Source organism: Papaver somniferum, chromosome 1 (assembly GCF_003573695.1).
Source record: "Papaver somniferum cultivar HN1 chromosome 1, ASM357369v1, whole genome shotgun sequence".
In the NCBI taxonomy this organism is placed as follows: domain Eukaryota; kingdom Viridiplantae; phylum Streptophyta; class Magnoliopsida; order Ranunculales; family Papaveraceae; genus Papaver; species Papaver somniferum.
Genome location: NC_039358.1, coordinates 227,619,199 through 227,641,350, shown reverse-complemented (window position 1 = coordinate 227,641,350; position 22,152 = coordinate 227,619,199). Strand labels below are relative to the sequence as shown.

Here is a 22,152-nt window from a genome sequence, read left to right as displayed (position 1 = left end):
AAATAAGGAGACAATTCAACTTTTGGAAGAAAAGAAGAATAAACCATTACTGAAAAAGATGAAGTCGCTCTCAAGGGTGCGAAAGCATTAGAAAAATTCCAATAAACTATCCATAAAGTTCGAAATGAACGTGATTTAGCTTTGAGCGAAAAGTTCGCACTCATTGAGGAAAAAAGCTTAATCCGTTCTCGACTTCTCACAGAAAGTGAAGCTGAATTTAATTAGTTGGGCTGCTAGAGTTCTGAATGATGCTAGGGAAAATTTAGCTGTAAATGTGAGCCTTCAATCTGAACATTCTGCGCTGGTTAAAGACATTATTTCCAATCACGAAGGTCACTTTATTTTTCTTTCATAATTATTTCTTGAAGATGACATCTCTTTTAAATCAACCCATTTTGTTTATACTTTGCAGATAAAGAAAAGAATTATCTGGAGAAGAAGTTAAGAGTTAAAGACACAACTTGCTGCTAAAGAAAAGATACGTCTTGAAGAGACCGAAAAGTTATCAATGGAGTTATCTGCTTGCAACTCCAAGTATAAGCAGTTGAAAAAGAATTATATCCTCACTGTTTCAAATAATGGTAAGAATGCCATTCGCGCTCGTGATGCGACAGTTAAGAAAGTCTGTGTTGACAATAGAATTCCTCTCTCTAAATATAAATTCGCAGACGTTCCTCCCAACGATGTGGTTCCTGATATTATTGATAGTGAAGAAGAATATGAAGAGTACGAAGAAGAAGGAAATAATTCTGAGGCTGAACATAATGATGAAGATAATTAATTATTTTTCACTTGATGTAAATCCTTCTTCTGCCTCTTATATATCCTTATGTCTTCTAGGTTTATATACCTTTAAAATATTAATTTCAACCCTTAATTATAAGTTCCCTTTAACTTATATTCACATTCGCAAATATCAAAGTTCCATTTATTTCGCACATGGATCAGACTACCAAATGGGGCAAATAGTACTCTTTTTATATTTGCATTTCCATTCTTGCCTCTGCTAATTGTCACAGATGGATAGGCTGATGAACATATTGTCGCTTTCTACTTCAATCATATTTTGTATCGTGCGAAACACTTCACAGCTAACTTATTTCTATCAATTCATGCAAAACAAAGTTAACTTCTATCGTATTTTTCTTATGAGGTCTTACTTTGCCTTTCTAATTAAAGGTCTTATGTTGCCTATCTTTTTTTTATTCTTGTGTGGCGAAATCGCAGGAAGTCTTTATACTGTAGTATATCAACTCATTGATCTCACCTTATCTTTTTCTTGTATTATTTCCTCTTCAGGTTTTTCTCGTGCGTAAATATGATAAGTCTTAATACTCCTGTGAGTAAAAAGCCTCATGACATTTACGTCTTTGTGACACAATTCAGCTCCCTAATGTAGGGTGTCGTCCTTATATTCCCCCTGGTTGCCCCTTCAAAGAATCTTACCTCTACCGGGTTAAGGTTGGCTCCTCCCATCCGGTAATGCAACATCCAGTTGATTTCGCAGTCTCTTATCCCTCTACCGATAAGGTTTACCGTTACGAGACCGCACCCTAAGTGGGGTTTCTTTGGACCGAGTGCATCATAGTCAGGACTTGTCAAGAATGGTAAGGTAGGCTCCAACGCCCCCGTACTCTTGACTCAACCGTGTACCTCGGTGCCCTGATCGAGTTTCTGCACTCCTTAGGAGAGACTTTCTCACCTCGGTCTTCCAATCTAGGCGATGAACTTAGACTGAAAATTTAAGGCACCTCTCCTGGATGGGATTTTTCGTTTTTTCTCACCCCAAATCTCCATGACTCAAGTTCCAGGGTCGATGTAGCTTTCCCTTGAGTCATGCTTATCAGGTTTTCCCCAAATGTGACGTGTGATAGGTCTTACTTTTTGCCTCTTGCATGTATGCGAACTAGGGTGCACGCCACAGTTGGATGCCTCTCTTATGTGGTTATATACTCTGTTACCTCACACTAAGGTCTTACATTTTCCTTATCAAAATGATATCATCTTATGAAAATAGAAAATTTTCATTCCATTCTTATGTGTGAGTTATATAAGTCTAGTACATAGAATTCTTACTGATTTCTCATACATGAAGAAATATATTCATATTACTCTTCTGCTCCTGTCATCTTTTGTATTTATTTAAGTTCATTGATGCTTCTCAGAACAGTATTTCACCTGATATCTTCAATTTCCCCTGTGCGAATATCATCGCATATGGTATTTTTCTTCTGAGAACACAACTTCTGCCTCTGAACTCGCTCTCCTTCTTTAGAATTAATCTTCCTGACTCACTTGGTGTTATTATTCGCAGAAGATTCTGCTTCAAAATCCTTCTTGTCTATCTTCCCAGAGTTAGACACTACATCCACCATTAATCTTTCACCCCTTTGACTATCCTTAGCATGTTGCTTCCAATTTCTTCGTTTGTATTCTCGCTCTTCACAGTTATCAATATCAATTTCCTGACAATTTCTACCTTCATTTGTATCTCCTCTTATTATGCCTAGACCTTGAGGTAAAGGAAATTTTATGCATTGGTGAAATAACGAAGCCACACCCAAGATACTATGCATCCATGGTCTTCCAATCAGAGCATTATATGGTGATTCAACATCAACAACACAAAATACGATTTCTGTTGGCAGGCTTCGCAGTGGAATTCTCATTTTGACTTCTTGGAATTAACTCGTCATCCCTTCCTCCCATGGTCTTGTATGTATGATAAAAGAGAATATAAACAGAACTCCCAGGATCTATGAGTATTCTATTTATAGCCCAAGTATTTGCTTCATCTTCTTCTTCTTCATCATCATTTATTTTTTCTTTTGGATTTATTCCCAACTTCACCACTAATGGACATTCATGTAATTCTCCTCCTCCTGGTGTTTCTTACGCACTGAACGAAATTGCCTGCTTTTGCCAATCCTTTAATGGTGATATCTTCGCATGGTTGAGAATTTCTCTTCCATCATTATCTCTTGCATATACCTGACTTAAGATGTTGTCATGAAAATCTTCTATATTTTTGAAAGAGTGTATAATCGCATTGCAATATAGGTTATTTGCCTTCGCACCTACTTCAATTATAAATGTATTCTTTACTCTTTCCTCACCATATGTATTTCCTCCTGGTGGTGGTGGTGGTAAATTCTGCAGCTGTTGTACTAAGAAGTGGCTCAACTTTCCTTGATCAATCATTCTCAGTATGATCTTCCTCACATTTCTGCAATTACTTGTTGTAAGGCCATGAAAGGGATGATATACACAGAATTCTATGCTCCTTGTACTCGGTGGTGGTTCATCTCCTACGTTGTGTGGTTCAGGAATTTCTTCCATTAGTATAACAACTTCCTTGACTTTGTCTACTGTAGTATTCAACTTTGGCAAGCTTATTTGTTCCAAAATCACCTTTCCAGATCCCTGTCTTTTATTATGATATGGTTGTTGACCTCCATAATCTTCCATGGGATTATCCATTCTTTGAATCTTGTTATTTCTTCCTCTAGCTTGGGATTGTGCTTCTTTATATTCTCTTTCGAGTTCCTCCTGATATGCACAACCCATTGCTACCTGTTTTTGTTCCATTTATGTACTTTTCTTTCCTTGGTTACCCTGCGATGTACTCGCAACAACATTTGTCATCCTTGGGAGTAAACTTGCATTCCCAGTGTTCGCATTAGGCATTGCAACTGGATAAGATTCCATTTCTCTTTGTTTCTCCTCAAGTGCAATATACTCTTCTTGAAATTCACGCAACTCCGACATTGTGATGGTGTCTTTATCATAAAAATCTTTGTATATAATAAATTTGTAGGAAAAAGAGCATTGACAAAGGCTAGTATAAGAAATCGCTCATCTACTCGTCTTGCCATTTCACTACACATGGTTCTCCATCGTGTTGTTAGATGACGCAAACTTTCATTGACCCTTCTGCGAAGTCCAAAGGACGTCTCAATTCCTGGTCTTGACATATTATTGCTGATATATTGTCCTAAGAAGACATTCTGTAGATGACGAAATGATCTAATAGTTCCTACTGGTAATCCTTCAAACCACTGCAAGGCTTCTCCTGTCAATCTCGCAGGAAAATATTTACACAACACCGCATCATTTTCTTCCCACTGCAATAAAGATCGGCTATAGGCTTTTATGTATTGTACTGCACATGTACTACCATCAAATATACTAGTGAATACAGGTAAGTTGCATTTTGGTAGTATTATTGCAATTTGAATTTTCCTTGCAAAAGGTGTTTTCCCAGCTTCCTCTACTGCTTCCTCTAACTTCCTTCTTTCACCATTTTTTCGCATAGTCATCATTTCTCTCAATTCATCCATTTCTCGGAGAATTTCTTCGCTCATAGTTTGGTCTAAATATTGTTGCATAGGTATTTTTAATCTGGCTTGTCTTAATCTATTCTCATGATTATTCTGACTTATAGCCTAGTCAATCTCTCTTTCTTCAGTTTCTTCTCTTCTTCTTCTACGTCTTTCTCGTTCAAATCTCGCACGCTCGCGAAAAGCGTTGTTTCTCTCTTCCTCTTGTTCGCGTGCATATTGATCCCTCAACATTTGTCTACCATGTAATAGAATTATCCCTTGTTCTGGATCATGTTCTCCATCATATATGATTCGTAACGAGTATGATGACGTTCAGTTGCATCTGGAAGTCTATGGTTCCTTTGATCTTCTTGTCTGCGTCGACGCTCATGTGGCTGTTCCTATCGGTCATTTACTGTGCGTCTCTCGTCGCGTTGATCTTGTAGATTATCATCTTCTTGCAAATTCTCATCGATATTATCTAATGTTTGATCTCGTCTGACATTTCTTAGATTTGATCGACTATGTATTGATGAGCTTCTGCTGGTTCTTGATCTTGATCGCGTAACACTTCTTGATCTTTGTTCATGAAATATGAGATTCTCTTCTCTTAAATCGTCATTCTGTCGTATCAAATTCGCACGCTCTTCATCTTCTCTTTGTCGCTCAACAATCAATCTTTGTTTAAGTTCTACAAGTGTCATATTTTCTTCATTTCCTTCAATTCTTCCTTCATCTCCAGTTCTCTGTATTTCATCTTCGGTAGAGTTCGTATGTGTAGTATGAATACCCACTCTCATAATCAATATCATTATTCTGCTCTTGTGTACGTTGTAGTCCATTCGGAACATCATTTCTTTGATTTGTTCTTTCTCCTTCCTCTAATTGCTCATAAATTTCTCCTCTTCTTTGTTCGGCAATTATTTTACTTCTTCTGGCTGCTGCCGCTTGCTTAACAGAAGATCTAATTCTTACCATTTCCACTTTCTTGTATTGTCGAATGAAAATCTCAAATGTTGAAGGAAAAATTCTAAGTTTTTTAATTCTGGAAACTTGAGTTTTACACAGATTCACCAACAGGATATACCACTCCTCCCTGTTTCTAGCGCCAAAATATAGTTGCAGGAAATCCTACAACCACACCCTTATGAATTTAGACAAGATTCTAAGTAATCATAATGGAAATCTTATTATTATTTTATCAAGTTCTTGAATCGGTTACAAGATAATACAATGACTTTACTTGCTCTGCAAATAAACTTTCTCTCTCTTAATTTCTTGTCTAACACTCACCTTAGAGATCCCCCTTTATACAGATTCCTTCCCCTTATATAGGGTACTACATAGTGGATGGCAGCTAATAGATTCCTTGTTTTCGGAATCACTGTGTGTTACAATCGCTCATGTACATACACTCAATTTCACATACTTTACTCCTTCGCATAGATTATCACACTTTACTCGTGACTATGCTGACATCATTAAATACGTCATCCTAATTTCAACATGTGTGATAATCCTCGCTTAAGACAAATGATCTTTACTTCGCATACATAATGAATGTGCAATATTTCACTCCTACGGCTTCTTTAAATAATTTCTCTGCCGTTAATACCATCATGTTATGTGTATATGTTACGTTGCTTTAAGAATAAAAACTGATCTCTCTTAGTGCCTGAAGAGCTAGCACTATGGTGCATTCCATCCCTTCCTTATCCCTCATATGTAGGGAAGGGATGGCACAAGGAAGCCAACCTCGCTATGATGGTTTGGTATCCCTTCCCTACACCATACGGCTACTCTTTAGCCGTATGAATAGTGCCAAATTTTTTTTCCATTTTTTTTCTATGGGAATATATTTGTCTAGGTAAAAAAAAATATTTTAGGGTAAAAGAAAGATGTATAATAGGTAAAAAAAGGAGATATAATAAGTAAAAAAGGAGTTTTAGTAAAAAAAAAAAGTGAAAATGGAAAGTTTTAAGGTAAAACTTTAAAAACCAGAAAAAATGTTAAGTGTGAAAAAATACGGCAACTGAGTAACAGTGTGGTTTCCCTTCCCTACAAGCGGGATCAGATATAATCCTCCGTGTTGGGAAAGAGATGAATATCATTACCCATGTAGGGATATGGGAGAGCACGTCACATGAATTTTTGGGTTTTTGATGGATAAAGAGGCATAGGGAAGGGAGATAGTGCTAGCTCTAATGGTGTTCCTCGTATTCATTTGAAAAATGATTTTCAACTATACTGATCTGATTTCTATGGGTCTTATCAAAATAATTCAACCTATGATACAATAAATTATCCAAAACCTAAAAATCAAATCAAGACTCGACTTAGTCGTCACCCATCCAAATATACTTGAGTAAATGTGAATATATATGTATATATTTAGTTAGTTTGAAAAATGTCCACAAGTCTTATATATTTTATTTGATTTGAATCGTCACTCTTATTCTATATATCTTGTCAACTTGTGTGTTCACTTCATTCATCGGCATTAAAGCTGCCCTCTACTCTTCTTCCTCATTAGCTTGGTGATCTTCCTCTATACAATCTATCTATCTATCTATCTATCTATCTATCTATAGTTCTCCTCTGTCTCTCAACTTGTATCATCTCTTTCAATGGCATTAAAAGAAGTTAACGAGCCCTCTGCTTCCTTAACTAGGTAATACTTCTCTATCTCTTGATCTTTGATTCTCAATTTGTATCTATTTATGTTCTTGTAAATGTTTGGAGATGTGATATTGATAATTTGTGGTTGTTGCACGTATAGGTGGTGGTCGGAAAACACCGTAGCGGTTGTGACCGGAGGAAATAGAGGGATCGGATTCTCTCTAGTTAAGAAACTCGCCGAGCTTGGATTAACTGTAGTCCTAACTTGTAGAGATGATTCTAAAGGTCAAGAAGCAATTGAATCACTCAAATCTCAAGGACTCAATAATGTTCGATTCTTCCGATTAGATGTTATGGACACTGCTTGCATCAATGAACTGGTTTCATGGTTGAAAGAAGCATTTGGAGGTCTTGATATACTTGTAAGTAAAATCAAATCTCTGTTTATTAACCTTACCATCACCGCATCCATCATTTTTTTAAGGTGGTCACTGTCAGTGTGTTTGTTTCATGGTATCTACGCGGTTTTGTTTAAATCTTAGTCTTTCATGAAAATTGACTCGCAAGATACTGAACGTTAGTTATTTAAGACCACATGATATGTCAGTTCATATAATTATCCGATTTCATGTTATAAAATGCTTTCGGACTAATCAAAACTCCAATAATTGTCAAAGGAATCATGGATCATGGGGTTGGTTGAGTTGGCCATGTTTGATGGAGAACACAACACTCGATCATGTCAAGTGGTCCAATACATGACATTATTGGTGTAAACTTTTTTATTGAATTTGGCTTTTCTATTACTTCATTACTTCTTATCTTATCAATATATTTCTCGCTTTATAGATCGGAAAAGAAAGAAAGAAAAAAAATGGTTAACTTTTATTTCAGAATTGAATTAACTGACAGAAACAAAATCTGGAGTCTACAAACATTATCTTTGTATTTATTGTGCGCAGAAGATGCGACTCCACTTGCATACATATAAACCTTTTTTCTCAAAAATTGTTAAATGTTTTGATTGAAAATTTTGGACATTTATTATTGGATTTCAGAAATATCTCCAAAGAGCTAATTTTGCATATATACTTATCTTCGTGTATACGTTTTAGGTGAATAATGCTGCTGTATCGTTCAACGAGATCAACGAGAACTCGATGCAACACGCCGAAACCACCATCAAGACAAACTACTATGGACCGAAGTTGTTAACCGAAGCTCTGCTACCACTGTTCCGCCGTTCCGAATCCGTAAGCAGGATTTTGAATGTTAGCTCGCGTCTTGGCTTGTTGAACGTAAGTAGAACAACTAACCTAGTACAACTTTAGACAACTAGTTCAATTATTCATGACAACAAAATATTTTGGGACACTTTGGTTGGTTCCCTCCCATTTACCGGGCATATTGTTTGTGTGGGTCCCACATCTTTATTTTTTTTCATTTTTCTTTAACATGCCGGACCTTTTAAAACACTGGGGCAGGTTAAGACTTGAGACCACGAACTTCCCCATCCTAGGTCGCATGTCGTTGAGTTTTTATCTGATGTAAAACCAGTCGCAAATTATATTGTTTACTTTCTCAAATGCAGAAGGTGAGTAATCCTGTTGTAAGGGAGTTATTAGAAGACGAAGACAGATTATGCGAAGAACGTATAGATTTTGTTGTAAATCGATTTCTTGAAGATGTTACTACTGGTACTTGGGAAAGAGAAGGATGGCCAAAGGTATGGACAGATTACGCAGTCTCGAAAGTAGGATTGAATGCGTACTCTCGAGTTTTAGCTAAGCGTTATGATGGGTTGGGATTATCTGTCAATTGTTTATGCCCCGGGTTTACACAGACAGACATGACCGCCGGAAAAGGAAATCACTCGGCGGATTCAGCTGCGGAAATGGCTGCACAAATTGTCTTACTACCACCTGAGAAACTTCCCACTGGCAAGTTTTATATAAAAAACAAACCATTCTTGTACTCGAAGATATAAAAGATTAAGTGGTTATTAAGTTACTAATTAAGGTATTAAGGTCGATTGAAAGGAAGCCTTCTATATGCTGATTAAAATGTATTGCGTCTATTAATGACTAGTGATTTTGGAAAATTCTATCTAATCAATTAAGTTGAGTTTGATATTAAAAAAAAAAAATCATTTTCATCCAATCAGGGAAAAAAAGTTAGAGCTTGCGAATCCATAAAATTGGTTAAAAAGACCATAATCAATAATTTTTGGGTGAAATGGACAGTTAGATTTTGATACGGTTTAAATGGACAAAAATGTAAAAATAGGCAGGACGTAATCAGTTTCATCGTGCTCATTTTCAAATATTTTTTCTTATTTTTAATTTACACAAGATATATCCAGTTTCATCCTTGCTATTTTTTAAATTTAAATTAGAATGACTTACTATTTTTTACTGAAACTACTTTTTACTCGTCTATTTGAACCGTGATTTAAAAATATTTCGACAAATGAACCATTTTCCGCTGCAAATATATAATTTAGAGCTTTTGATCGTCCAACTGCAAAGAAATTGGAAGGAAAAACGTAGTTAGAAATCCATTCAGATTTTCTGGTCAATTTCAAGTGGAAAGACAGTTTTTCCACTCCAGGTTGGCTCTGACCCATTATCCGCACTTTAAAAGTGTTTTTTACGGTCTAATTCAGTTGCCTCAGTGAGTAGTCAACTGATATAATTGACTATATCGTTAATATTTACTCAAACGAGCCGGCACAGCTCTATAGAGTCTGTAGTCTCTAGATATCTTAATTTTATAGTCGGCAGAGCAGAACATCTATGTTGATTGGAAAATCCCTTTCCTTCTCCAGCATCAAGAGATTATTAGGGTGCCGGGGACATGACTCCAACATGCAACCTTGGACTGACTCATGATGGTGATGATATGCTGACAAGTTCCCGCATCACCGGAGACTGAGCTTCTTTCAAGGACTTCTTTTTTTTGTTTCCAATACTTCTTTCTAAGGACTCCCTATCTGTTCTCTAAGAATCAGATTAAGTCTATAATATCAGCACGTTTCGTTTTGAAATTTTGATTGCTTTAGCAGCCTTTAGTGCGTTTCTTCTTACTACCGTTGACCGGAAAAAGTATATGTAAACAGTAGTCAGTGCATGCAATCTTTGTGGTCACGATAAGAATGATTTGTTTGACAAATGCCGGCACAGACCGAGCTTCTTTCAAGGACTCCTTGTTTGTTCCCTTAATTATCACATTAAGTCTATAGCTTCTCCGATCTGCACGTTTGGATTTGAACTTTTGACTACTTTAGCAGCCTTTGGTCCGTTCTTTCCTAACGCCGTTGACTAGAAAAAGTCTATGTATACGGTAGTAGGTATACAATTGGTAGATAGATCAATTATACTATCTTTTTTGTATATTGCCCATTAGACCATCCATAATGGATCAAGACAATCAACATTTTTATACGAACCCGTTTCGGATAGGAGTGTCTTTCAAACTCCTTCTAAGAAGAAGAAAAACTAAATCCATGCATGGTAGAAGATTATCATACATAACAAATGAGCATATAACAATAGTATTATACAACCACAGCCCACACATTCTCTAATTTTTCAAGAGACAATGACATTACACTAACCCATTCTTACTCGTGAAATATTATTGTTTGGAAGGGTTGAATAGTCTTGTCTAAAAGAATCCAAAGAACCTTGAAGTCAGAAGTATGACAATTCCTTTTCAGTGTTTTCCATCCTCCTAGTTCGGACAAAGTTTCCGACAACTCCCACTGCAACAACATCCACTAATCTCCAATACCCTAACCACCATTTCTCTTTCTTGACAAGCAAAACCAAGAATAGACCCCAGATTCCAACTCCATACCCCAAAGCAACTATAACATATAACAACAACTTATCTTTTGCGTTTTCTGGATCGTCCTCTCCATCAATTTCAGTTGGAGAAGCATCACTTCTTTCATCATTTGTGCAAGTAATGTTTGTAAGGTAGCTACACAGCAAACTGTTATTGGCATATGCAGAACCATCTCCACTTAATGTATCAAAGTGAGGTTCTCTTGGTATCTTGCCACTCAAATTATTATGAGATAGGTTCAAATACCCAAGAGAGTCTATTGATACTAGAGATTCTGGGATATGTCCAGACAATTTGTTAAAACTGAAATCCAGCGCGCCTAAACCAACCATGCTTCCAACACTTTGAGGGATTACACCAGAAAGAAAATTATGTGATAGATTAAGCGTTGAAAGCCCTTGTAGTAAACAAATCTCTTCTGGGATGTTGCCCTCAAGATTGTTACTCGAAAGATCGATTCCTGAATTATAGTTGTTCAGTTTCCCAAATTGTGTCAGTACCCCTTTAATCACCATCTGCACTTGCAGATTAGCACTGTAATCATTAAGCACGACCGCACCAGTAGGTCTAGTTCTTAGAAATACTAAACCTCTTATTTCAGCAGAAATTTCCCCGGAGAAACAGTTTACTGATAAGTCTACCATTTGAAGTTGATCTAAATGGTAAATCTCTTCAGGTATTGATCCACTGAACTTATTTGATCTTAACGAAAGAATCCATAGGTTATGAAGTGAACCAAATGCAGTGGGTATACTTCCTTCAAAGTGGTTATTCGCTAAATTGAGAACTTGCAAGTATTCAATATTACTGATGAAGTTAAGAATGGTGCCGTTGAGATTGTTGTCATTCAGTTGAAGATATCTTAATGATTGTACTTTTCCAAGCTCATGCGGTACGTTTCCGATGAGATTGTTGCTGCCAAGGTTTAGAACATTAAGATTTTTGCAGTACCCGATACTGGTAGGTATTACGCCGGATAAATTGTTGCTTGAGAAGTCAATATATACAGGAATTGAATTATTTGAACATATAGAAAATGGAATTGAACCCGAAAGTTTATTACCAACTAGATTAATGGAATAAAATTTTGAAAGTCTTTTTCCACATTCTGTTGAGATTTCACCACTGAGTTCATTGTTAGATAGATCAAGAACAGGAAAAATTTTGCTACCCGGAGCTTGCTCAGGTGGAAGCGGCAGAGGACCGCGGATTTTGTTAAATGACATATCGATTCTATTGAGATTTTTGAGTTTAGAGATGCAATTAGAAGGGATGACTCCGGTTAAATTGTTATGGGACAAATCCAAATACCTAAGATCATTTAATTTGCATATAAAAGTTGGGAACAAACCTTTCATATTGCAAGATTTCAAATTCAAATACTGTAGTTTAAATTTAGAGTAGAGATGGAAATGTTGGTCTACAACTACGGTTAGCCGCGGGCTATTTGCGCTCAGGTCTAGATAAGTTAGCCTCATTTCATTGATAAAACTTATTAACGAAACATTGCCTTCAATTGAATTTCCCTGCACACTAAAATGAAACAGGTTTTTGAAATTTGTAATGCAACTCGGTATGCTTCCTGTTAGACTATTACTTCTCAAGTCAAGTCTTTGGAGAGAAAAGATTTCACAGATTGATATTGGTATAGTACCTTGGAAATGATTGCGAGACAAGTCGAGAATGTTTAGTAATTTTAGATTGGACACTGAGGAATGGATATAACTTGTAATGTTGTTGTAAGAGACGTCTAGAGTCTGCAACCGCGAAAGATTGTAGATTGAAGAAGGTAAAGATCCTTGAATTGAACATGACGAGGCAGAAACACTAACTAGTTGCAGTGCATTAGAAATTGAAAACGGGATTGATTCGTTCACTAAAGTACGTGATATTGAAAGTCTCTGAAGTTCTGGCCATTCATTTTGAAACAACCTAGCTAGATCAGGGTGAAAATTCCAATTATCACTCACATCAAGCTCTTTGAGTTCCCAAAGATGAGGAACCCCAGAACCTTGCAGTTTACAATTAGACAAATCAAGAATGGAAAGTGAAGTTAAATTCACAAGTTGTTCTGGGAACGGAGCTGCCTCATCGTATAAATCGATACCACTCAACCTTAACACCTGGAGTTCCTCTAACCCTGTCACCCATTTTGTAGATGATGATAATTCTAAGCATGAAGTGAAATAATAAAAGCTGCTGCCTATGCAAGATAAATCAAGGTACTGTAAAGATGTTAAGTTGGCTAATTGTGTCGAAATTGATCCCGAAAGATTTGAATAAGAGAAATCAAGATGAACGAGTTCTGTTAGATGGGAAAAGAAATGATCGGGGATTTGAGATTCATGAAAATTGTTGAACCCAAGATCAAGATACTCGAGATGTGTAATGTTCGAAAGAGAAGAAGGAGATAAGATTTTACCTTCTAATGCAGTTTTTGGTGTCGGCATATCGTCTAATATTTTGTCTTCATGGTAGTAAATCTCAAGATCTGTATTTCGAAGGTTGATGGAGATGACATGATCATGAGAACATTGAATTCCATGCCAGTTACAACAGTTTTTATGTTGGATTCCTTCTTGCCATGAAAACAATCGGTCTGAAGGATCATCATCCAGAGATAGTTTGAAATCCAAGAGAGCTCTTCTTTCCTGTTCATCACATCCATGACAAGCTAGTGGGAATTGAATACTACTGATGATAAGTACCAACATGATATGCAGAAGAAGATGATGAAATGAAGTCATAACTAAGTTCATGATCAGTTACCAATTCATTGCAAGTAGAATAAACAACTCCAACTTGTTGTTCAACTAAAGTGGCTAGATTCTGTAGACCTTGGTCCTCGGCTTGGATTATCATATACGCTAGCTTTTTGTCTTTCTGTGCAGGTCACATGCACCATATACTCAACTTTTTGTTTCTTTGTGTATGTCATAGCATACCAAAGTTACGCAGCAATGGCGTGCATCAACCAGATGCATCTCCGTTTTGTATACAGTTGGCGATTTTTCATTTTTTTTTTGTTTTTTTTGAAAATCCTTCAAACAAGCACTTAAAAAATTCCCTCAAAGATTTTTGTTCACACTCTATTCGCCCATGGTTTAATATTTGAAGTTATGCAACAAGGAGGGAGATTATGAACATGAATGGTAATAAGTCATCCATTGAATAATCCACGAATAAAACTAAAATGTCAAGTATATATCTTTTAGAGAAATTTGTCCGAGTTGATATCGATGTAGAAAATAATAAAATTATAATTAAACCAGTATTACGGCCGATTTCTATGGGATGGCTAAACCCTCTATCTGTCATGCCAGCTGGCCTGGCAAACTGGTCACGTCACTAGAAAAGGTAAGCGGTCGGGTCTCCACCTAACGATTGAGACTATACCGTAGCGGTGTAGACTCTATCGTTCGGTGGATTTGAAACCTCCAACGGCTCTTTCTCCACCACTATAAAAAGGGCAAAAAATCACACAAAAATTACGCCAAATTTTTTTCACAAAAAATTTCTATCTTTATCTTTCAAAATGGCAAAGTTTGAATCCCAACTTGACTTGGCTACCCAACTTGATTTTTCTGGAGTGGTGCTTGAATCCGCCCTTAGTAAGATATGTGAAGGCTATAAAGAAATAGGTAAAAACAAAAGAAGTCTGCAAGTTTTGGATATTAACCAAATCAAACCTCCAACTAAGAAAAGACAAAGAAAAGCTCAAGGGAAGGAAAATTTGAAGGCAAAGAAAATAAACAAGGGAAATTCTGTTCATGAGCGCATTGATTGGAAGTTTGGTGAAACAAAAAAGATAAACAAGATGAAGAACATTGTCCCAAATTTGTACTTTTAAAGTCTTTATTATAAATTATGTCATTATCTAAATGAATGAAAGAGACACTAATGTACATTAAAATTCTACGATTTTAATGAAAAATGCACTAGTCTTATATTAATAATTTCTTAAAATTAAAACTTGATACAAATGATAGTTGCATCATACAAATGAAAGATGCATCATATTTATGCAGTTCTAAACTGATCATAGAGTAACACCCTCAAGATAAGATAGCAACCCTTAAATTGAATTTTTTTTCCAACTCTGTCGCGCCATTCGAGACGACACATTTGCTCAACATCAAATGCGTTTTGGCCATTTTGTCGGTTTCGATAGCCTTCAGCAAGTGCAGCATCCTTGCTGATTATTCTGAAGCGATGACACAATTCGCCTGCATTTCGATTATTGATGAGGTTCAATGTTTCTTCTTGAAATCTCTGAAATATGCGACTCCATACAACCTCTTGATGTTGATATGTTGTCCACCATCGGCCATATCTTGCATAATAAAAACATAGCGCCTGCAAACGGATTCATCTTCAGATATGCTAAATTTGCGAGCTCGAACTCGAACGGACATATTGGATTTGTGGAGTGAAAGAATGGAGATTGAAGAAATGGTGTGAGTTGAAATGAAATTTGATATTGTATTTATAGGATGATGAAATGATGACTGTTGGATGAGATGATACGAGCGGTCTAGTCTAGAACGCTGGCGGTGGACACTACACCGAGCAGTCGAGACTCGACCACTCGGTTGAAACTTTACCTGGCCTGGCTAAGTGGCAAATTTGCCACTTAGCCAGGCCAATTTGCTAGTTTGCCAGCTCCGTAGTGGGTGCATAAATGGCAAACATGAATGTTTTCCACACCCATAGGAACATGCCTACCAGATTGGACTTCGAACCAGCAACTTCATGAGAAATGCAAATGGCCCATTGGGGTCCCATATTGGCCATTTATAAAGAATGTTTTTTTAGGGACCATGGTTTTTTTGAGGGGACCATGGTTTTATTAGGCCACCTTCCCTATAATTATAAGGGGTGTCCTAAAGCGGTGAAATGACTAACCTACCCTTAACCTAATTTAATTTAAAACCAACCTAATAACCACCTATATATATATATATATAACCACCACCTCCTCACACCACCACCGTCCACCACCGCCGATTACCACCACCACCACCTCCGATTATCACCACCACCAACCACCGATTACCACCACCACCTCCGATTATCACCACCACCAACCACCACCACCTATATATATATAGCTTAATTTAAAACATTAACAAAAATATTCACACAAACCCATTACTTGTCATTCGTTTTTGGTTGAATAGATGAGAAGTAATCATCAAAATGAGTTGAAAATGGAAGTTGCAGAGAGGTTTAATGGAGGTTTTTTTTCAGAGAAAAGTTCGGTTACGTCGCAAAAAACAAGTCTCAGCCGAACTTTTAGTTCGGTTACGTCGCAAAACGTTCGCTTTCATCACAAAAAGTTCGGTTATCACGGATTAATTTTTCTTAACCGAACTCAGAGTTCGGTTGATTCGCAAAAATACTTTTAACCGAACTCCTTGTATTAAAACAACACAAGTACATAAGTTCGGTTCCTTCGCAAAATAATATCACCGAACTTTAGTTTACGAAAATAATGAGAAGTCCAAAAGTTCGATTCGTTCGCAAAAATTTTAAGTTTTCTTTGTAACCGAACTCTACCTTTGAAACTTCGTAACCGAATTCTACCTAATTCGCCAAGAAATAAATTTCGTAGTAACCGAACGTTTGCCTAATTGCATATATGCATATATAAGCCCAGTTCGGTTTATTCGCAAAATATGTTGAAGTTTGCGAACCAACCGAACTTCTAACACTAGGTTACTTTTAACCTGCAGTTTGGTTGGGAACTTGGTTGCGTTGAAGTTTGCGAACTAACCGAACATACCTCTGTAAATCTTATTATTAAAGTTCGGCTACTTGTGTGTTTGAAGAAAGAAACCGAACTCTGTGTTCGGTTATATGTTCTTGACATTTATTAACTGAACTCCGTGTTCGGTTACCTGTTCTTCACACTTGGTAACCGAACTACCTGAACCTAGCAGGAATTTTTTATAAAAAAATACAGTTTTATGAATATTTGGACCAATTCAACCACCATTATCTAAGTTTGAAGCATACTTGGATACCCAAATACTCTTCCTTCGATTGTGGTTGGTAAAATCCATCATTTTTATCTTGAGATTGAGTTTGTGGAAGAATACATTCACCATCTAAGAAATAACTCATATCTAGATCATTGTGACGATTAACAAATACTCTAGGAGAGGATGGAGATGAAGAATCAGATGAGTTATCATCACTTGAATACTCAAGCTTAGTGAATTGGAAAAAAAATTTATTTTCCATGTTTTTCATCTTCAACTTCTCTAACTTTACTCTCTCACTAATTCTACTTCTTTAGCTTAAACATTTTACTAATGACTTCACTAATCATTGCCAAAATTAATCAGGAGGGTAGTTTAGGTATTAATATAAATATCTAGATAAGAGGTGACCTATATTTACTTCTAAATGTCTTACTAAAAATAGAACCATGGTCCCCAAAAAAAACCATGGTCCCGAAAAAATCGTTCTTTATAAATGGTCATATTATAGATATAAACGCTGCTAAAGTGCTAAGAAAGATTATTTTATTTTTGTTGTGGATGCAAATCACGGATTATGTTTCATAACTTAAAATTTATACATAACTTAAGTTGGCCGAATTTTTATCTTCCCTGATAGCAATATCAATTTTGTCTGGGAAGTTTGCAAAATAAGTAAAAGTCTGCCTTTGAGTCCTAACTTCATTAGCTATTACATGGGATGCATTGTTTGCCGTTCTTTTAACAAAGTTTACTATGATGTAGTAGAATAAGCTTGCATGAGTCTTATTTCATCTACGAGACCTTAATTCATCCACTGAAACGAGGAGTTGGTTGTCTTGATTGAGTTAACTACCTTTGCACAGTCACTTTCCAAAATGATGTTATTGCTTCCATAGTCTCTGGCCCATAAGATAGCTTCCTTCATGGTCAGACATTCCGTCTGCTTCGGATCTACTCCTCCATTGATGTATTTGTCTCTGATGCCTCCGCAGCTCCCTATTGAGTCACGTATAATCAGTCCAACACCAAAGCATTTCAAAGTATTATCAAATGATGCATCCATATTTATGTTTAGCTGGTTGGGTTACTAAGAACAAATTTGATAAGAGTAATTCTAGCTTGAAAGTGAAGTAACTTACAATCCATGTTACTAATCTTTTCTGCAACAATTCAGCAAATGACCACAAGTGATCAGGTTTAACTTTAGTACTTTACCAGGCATCAGTGTTGTTCCCAGGTATATATATATACAAGGAAATGAAGCTAACTCCATTTGCATTGTCTCGCCAATCGTTTTCCTCTTATCAGTAGAAGTATCAACCACAAAGCATTTTCCTTTTGCTACGCTCACAGTTTGACCAGGAGAAGCTTGGTAATCCAAGTATCCAACAACACAGTCTTCAAATCTTCTGAACTGTTTTGTTCACCAATACTAAAGATAGATGGATGCCAAGGAAATATTAAAACTCCATAAATTATTTGCACCGTGCCTACAACAGTTAACCAGCCAGAAAAAGTAGAATGCGCTTGTGGGGGTACTAAAGCTGATTAGTTTCTCTTTCATTCTAAACCCATTAATAAAATGGAACCCCTTTCTGTTTCTTATTCTTTTTATTTTCCATCGCCCAAAGGTCAGAGGTATTCTTTGCCTCTCCTATGAACCATCACATCTCACCTCCTTATATATACTAGTTTTGTGCCCGTATTATGCACATGACATTAAATTTTAAACTTGGTGTGCAAGGGACTTCGCCTCGCCCAGTGGCAATGCATTTTTGATTTGATACGGCGAGGCGAATGGATTAAATAAGTAGAGAAAATATACGAAATATATGTATGCAGATTTTATTTATTTCTTTCTTTTATTTTTGTAGAAAATATATATGTGTGAAATATGTGGGTTTTTGTTTTCCCTTTTTTATGTATTAATTTGAAAATAAAGATAACCGTCAAGGTGAAAGTCACTTTTATTAGAAGGAATTCTGGGTAGGTGAAAGTCACTTTTATTAGAAGGAAAGCCATTTTCTGGGTGGATTTAAAAATAGGTCTCTTGACCAAGTTAACTGTTAACCTATAGTGTAAGAGCAAGATTAGTTAGGTTCAGTGAACGTTAGCAACTTGGAAACTTTAATCAGACTTGGTGAATATTAAGTGATTTTAATTGAAGAAGCCAATTTAAACTTTGCTTCATCATCATGATAAGCTCGGTGATGTAAGACACTTTATCATTCGGGTTCTTATTATTTTCAAAATTAATCTTAATAGATATTTTTATCGATCGGATCAATTGCTTAAAAAAAATCGAAAGGATCAATCCTGTTGATGTAACAACAGTACCAAACTAGGCCATAGCATATATTGCACATGCTCGTGATTTTCTCGTTCCATCCGTGGTGAAACATTCCGAAACAAAACAAAAAGTCAAGCAAAAATCTTATTCTTAAATCATTTTAGATGTGATCTGAGAATCATTATTCTTTTCTACCCGAATGATTCATTCATCACATTTATTTACATCAAGCTAGAATCAGAATCATTCTTACCATTGAATTTGGGTTTTTTTTATATGTGGTTTGTATCTAATCATATGCAATTGATCAAAAAAAATTGTACTAAAAGTTAAGAATCCATTGAGTGGGGATTTTAGTTTTTAGTTAATCCATCCCTGGTCCAGGTCCAGCTTTCCGTCTAATAAAAGTGTCTTTCCCCTTATCAACTATCAAAATAAAGTGTACTCGATTTCTGAATTGAATTTGGAATTCCATAAAATTCGAAACATGGTAAGTTAAGTTTTTCTTTTGAGTTTGTAATTTTTAAATCAACCAAGTGTGCGCAACAAAACTCTCATTTCACAAAAGCTACAAAAAACTTTTTTCAGCTATCGTTCAATGTGAGAGCTTTATTTGCCTAGACCTTTAAATCTTTTGATACCCATCTTCTTCTGTCAACTCAAGCCCACTTCGTCATTATATCTTAGGAACCGTTTTCTGGGCACCATCCCTTTTTCATTGGGGACCATCATTTAAATTTTAAAAGGTCATTATGAAGTAAATCTAAATCATTCCTTATCTAAGTATTTATGTTAATACTAAAATTACCCTTTCTAGTTAAGTTAGTGTAAAATTAGTTAGTTTAATGATAGGTTAGTCAACTGATTAAGTTAAGTTAATTAGTGATTATGAGGTTAAATTTGAAAGTGGTTATTTTAGAACAATAATTATTGAGAGAGAAGAATAGGGTTTTGGATTAATTTTTTTATTCTTTTTTGAGATGGTCTATTTGCGAAATGGGGGTTTGGGTGCATAGGTATACTTCGAATTTAGTTAATGTTGATTGAAATGGTCAAAACTTTTGAAGAAAATGAAAATTTTATAAATTAATTCGGCTATGGCAATAAAGTCCGGTTATGACATCTGAAGAACAGATAGCCGAACTCTCTGCAAGTGTAGCTCGGCTAATGTTTCTGAAGACAAAGGTAGCCAAACTCAACTTTAATGGAGTTTTTTCTTCCATAGAAAAGTTCGGTTAGGAGAAAAAAATGGGACGTAACCGAACTCAATATATAAATGTTCAGAAAAAAGTTCAGTCAGGACAAAAAATTGCGACGTAAGCGAACTCAAAGTTCCGCTAGAAAAATAAAAGGTTTGCTAACCATAAAATATGGTAATATTTTTTAAATTATTAACAGGATTATTAAGGGATCATTTGGTAAAATAATCCCTGCCAAAACTAATTATGGGCTTCACATATATAGTAAATTAATGATGAATTTTTAATAAAGAAAATATATAAAATGGGTGTCTGAAGAATTGTTTAGTTAGTCATGACGATGATAATGGTCTTGGTTGTTTTATTTTTCATAAATTGGATGCTACTATTTATAAAGGGGTTGGTGCTCAGCTTGTTGCTCGGCTACCAACTAAAACCCCTTCTGTTAAACATTGAAAAACTGAAATGAATACTTACCGATTTGTTAAAATGGGCTAGAAATATTTTTGCCCGAATTGGAATAGACCCAGAGATTCACAATGTTATTCTAAAAATGGGACCTATTGTAAAGTCGGCTTCTAGAAAATGTGGCCGACCAACGGACTCTAGCACTTGATAAGGATGATTGGATTAAGTTGATTTTAATCCCACCACGTGTACCAAGACGTGGCAATGTAATATTTGCTCTTCAGTTTTTCTCTTGGCTATAAATAGCCGAGACACCTATGTACTGTAGTTGAAAACTAATAAGTAAGAAACGAAAAAATATGCTCCCACTTTCATTCTCTTATCTTTGCAACTCTACATGTTTATATCTACCATTCTATATATCTAGTGTTAATTAAATATGCTGAAGTGCATGCCTTTAGTCTTTTCTTTTTCTTTTTTAATTCAAAAAAAAAATTATTGATTAAGGAGGTAAGACAAGGAAAATATCCTTTAGATCTTCCTCTAACTAGCTACTGATAAAATCTGGAGGTGACTCCTCCCATAAGTTATTAACCTTGTTTTTCTTAGAGAATTTGGCTAAAGTATCAGCCACTTTGTTGCACTCTCTTATTACATGCCTCACTTTCCATGAACTAAAATTATTGAGATAAAATTTAATATCATATATAATTGATAAGTTCTCCCAGCAAACTCTTGCATCATCTCCATTGATAGCAGCAACAACATTAGATGAATATGTTTCTAAAATGATATACTCTAACTGTCGATTCATTTCCCATCGTACCGCCTCCAATGAAGCTATGCATTCTGCCTTTTCTGCATTCAGGTTTCCATTGTTGTAGATGCACTTTGCTCCTTGGAAGCTACCTGCAAAATTCCTTATGATCAGTCCTAAGCCACAATCTTTTGAACATAACTTAAAAGAAGCATCAAAAGGATCTGTTGGTGGTTTCCAATAACTATCTTTAGTAAAGGAATTGTAGAAATAATGATCTTAGAATTAGATATGTCATCCTTGATAGATTGTTCAAGACATTGTGCTTTTCTAATGCAGGAAATTGGATTTGGTTTTTTCTGCTCAAAAACCACATTGCATCTCTCCTTCCAGACTTCCCATAAAGCACAAGATAATTGTATAATCCAGTCTTCATTGGCAGATGATTGAGTGCTGAACCAACTAATAACCCACTGTTGTACTCTAGTAAATTGAGTTATTGGAACTCAGACCTTGACAAATTAGACATCTTACTATGTCTTGTATATGCTATTTGGAGCACAGGTAATTATACAATATATGAAGAGGTATCAAAAATAGGTACGTATTAGCTACAACTCATATCTGTGATGTTATTCGATTTCCGAATTTAGCCAAATATTTGAGTTTTGTAGAGTTTTGCTATTTTCCTCTTTAGCCAACCAACAGAAGGTTTTTCCGC

The 22,152-nt window shown here is 35.9% G+C and overlaps 2 protein-coding genes across 2 annotated transcripts; one reads left to right on the top strand and one right to left on the bottom strand.

Moving 5' to 3' along the window:
• Positions 1-6,494: 6,494 nt before the first annotated feature.
• LOC113317971 (salutaridine reductase-like) lies at positions 6,495-9,065 on the top strand. Its single transcript, XM_026566092.1, has 4 exons — positions 6,495-6,993; positions 7,102-7,363; positions 8,057-8,239; positions 8,533-9,065. Exons 1-4 carry the CDS (start codon positions 6,950-6,952, stop codon positions 8,926-8,928), a joined length of 885 nt encoding a protein of 294 aa, XP_026421877.1. The 5' UTR covers positions 6,495-6,949; the 3' UTR covers positions 8,929-9,065.
• A 1,362-nt stretch (positions 9,066-10,427) lies between these two features.
• LOC113362754 (receptor-like protein 36) lies at positions 10,428-17,840 on the bottom strand. Its single transcript, XM_026605250.1, has 5 exons — positions 17,631-17,840; positions 14,348-14,417; positions 14,187-14,248; positions 13,560-13,673; positions 10,428-13,441 (listed from the first exon to the last, which is right to left on the bottom strand). The coding sequence occupies exons 1-5, from the start codon at positions 17,838-17,840 to the stop codon at positions 10,634-10,636; spliced, it is 3,264 nt and encodes a 1,087-aa protein (XP_026461035.1). The 3' UTR covers positions 10,428-10,633.
• Between the last annotated feature and the right edge of the window lie 4,312 nt (positions 17,841-22,152).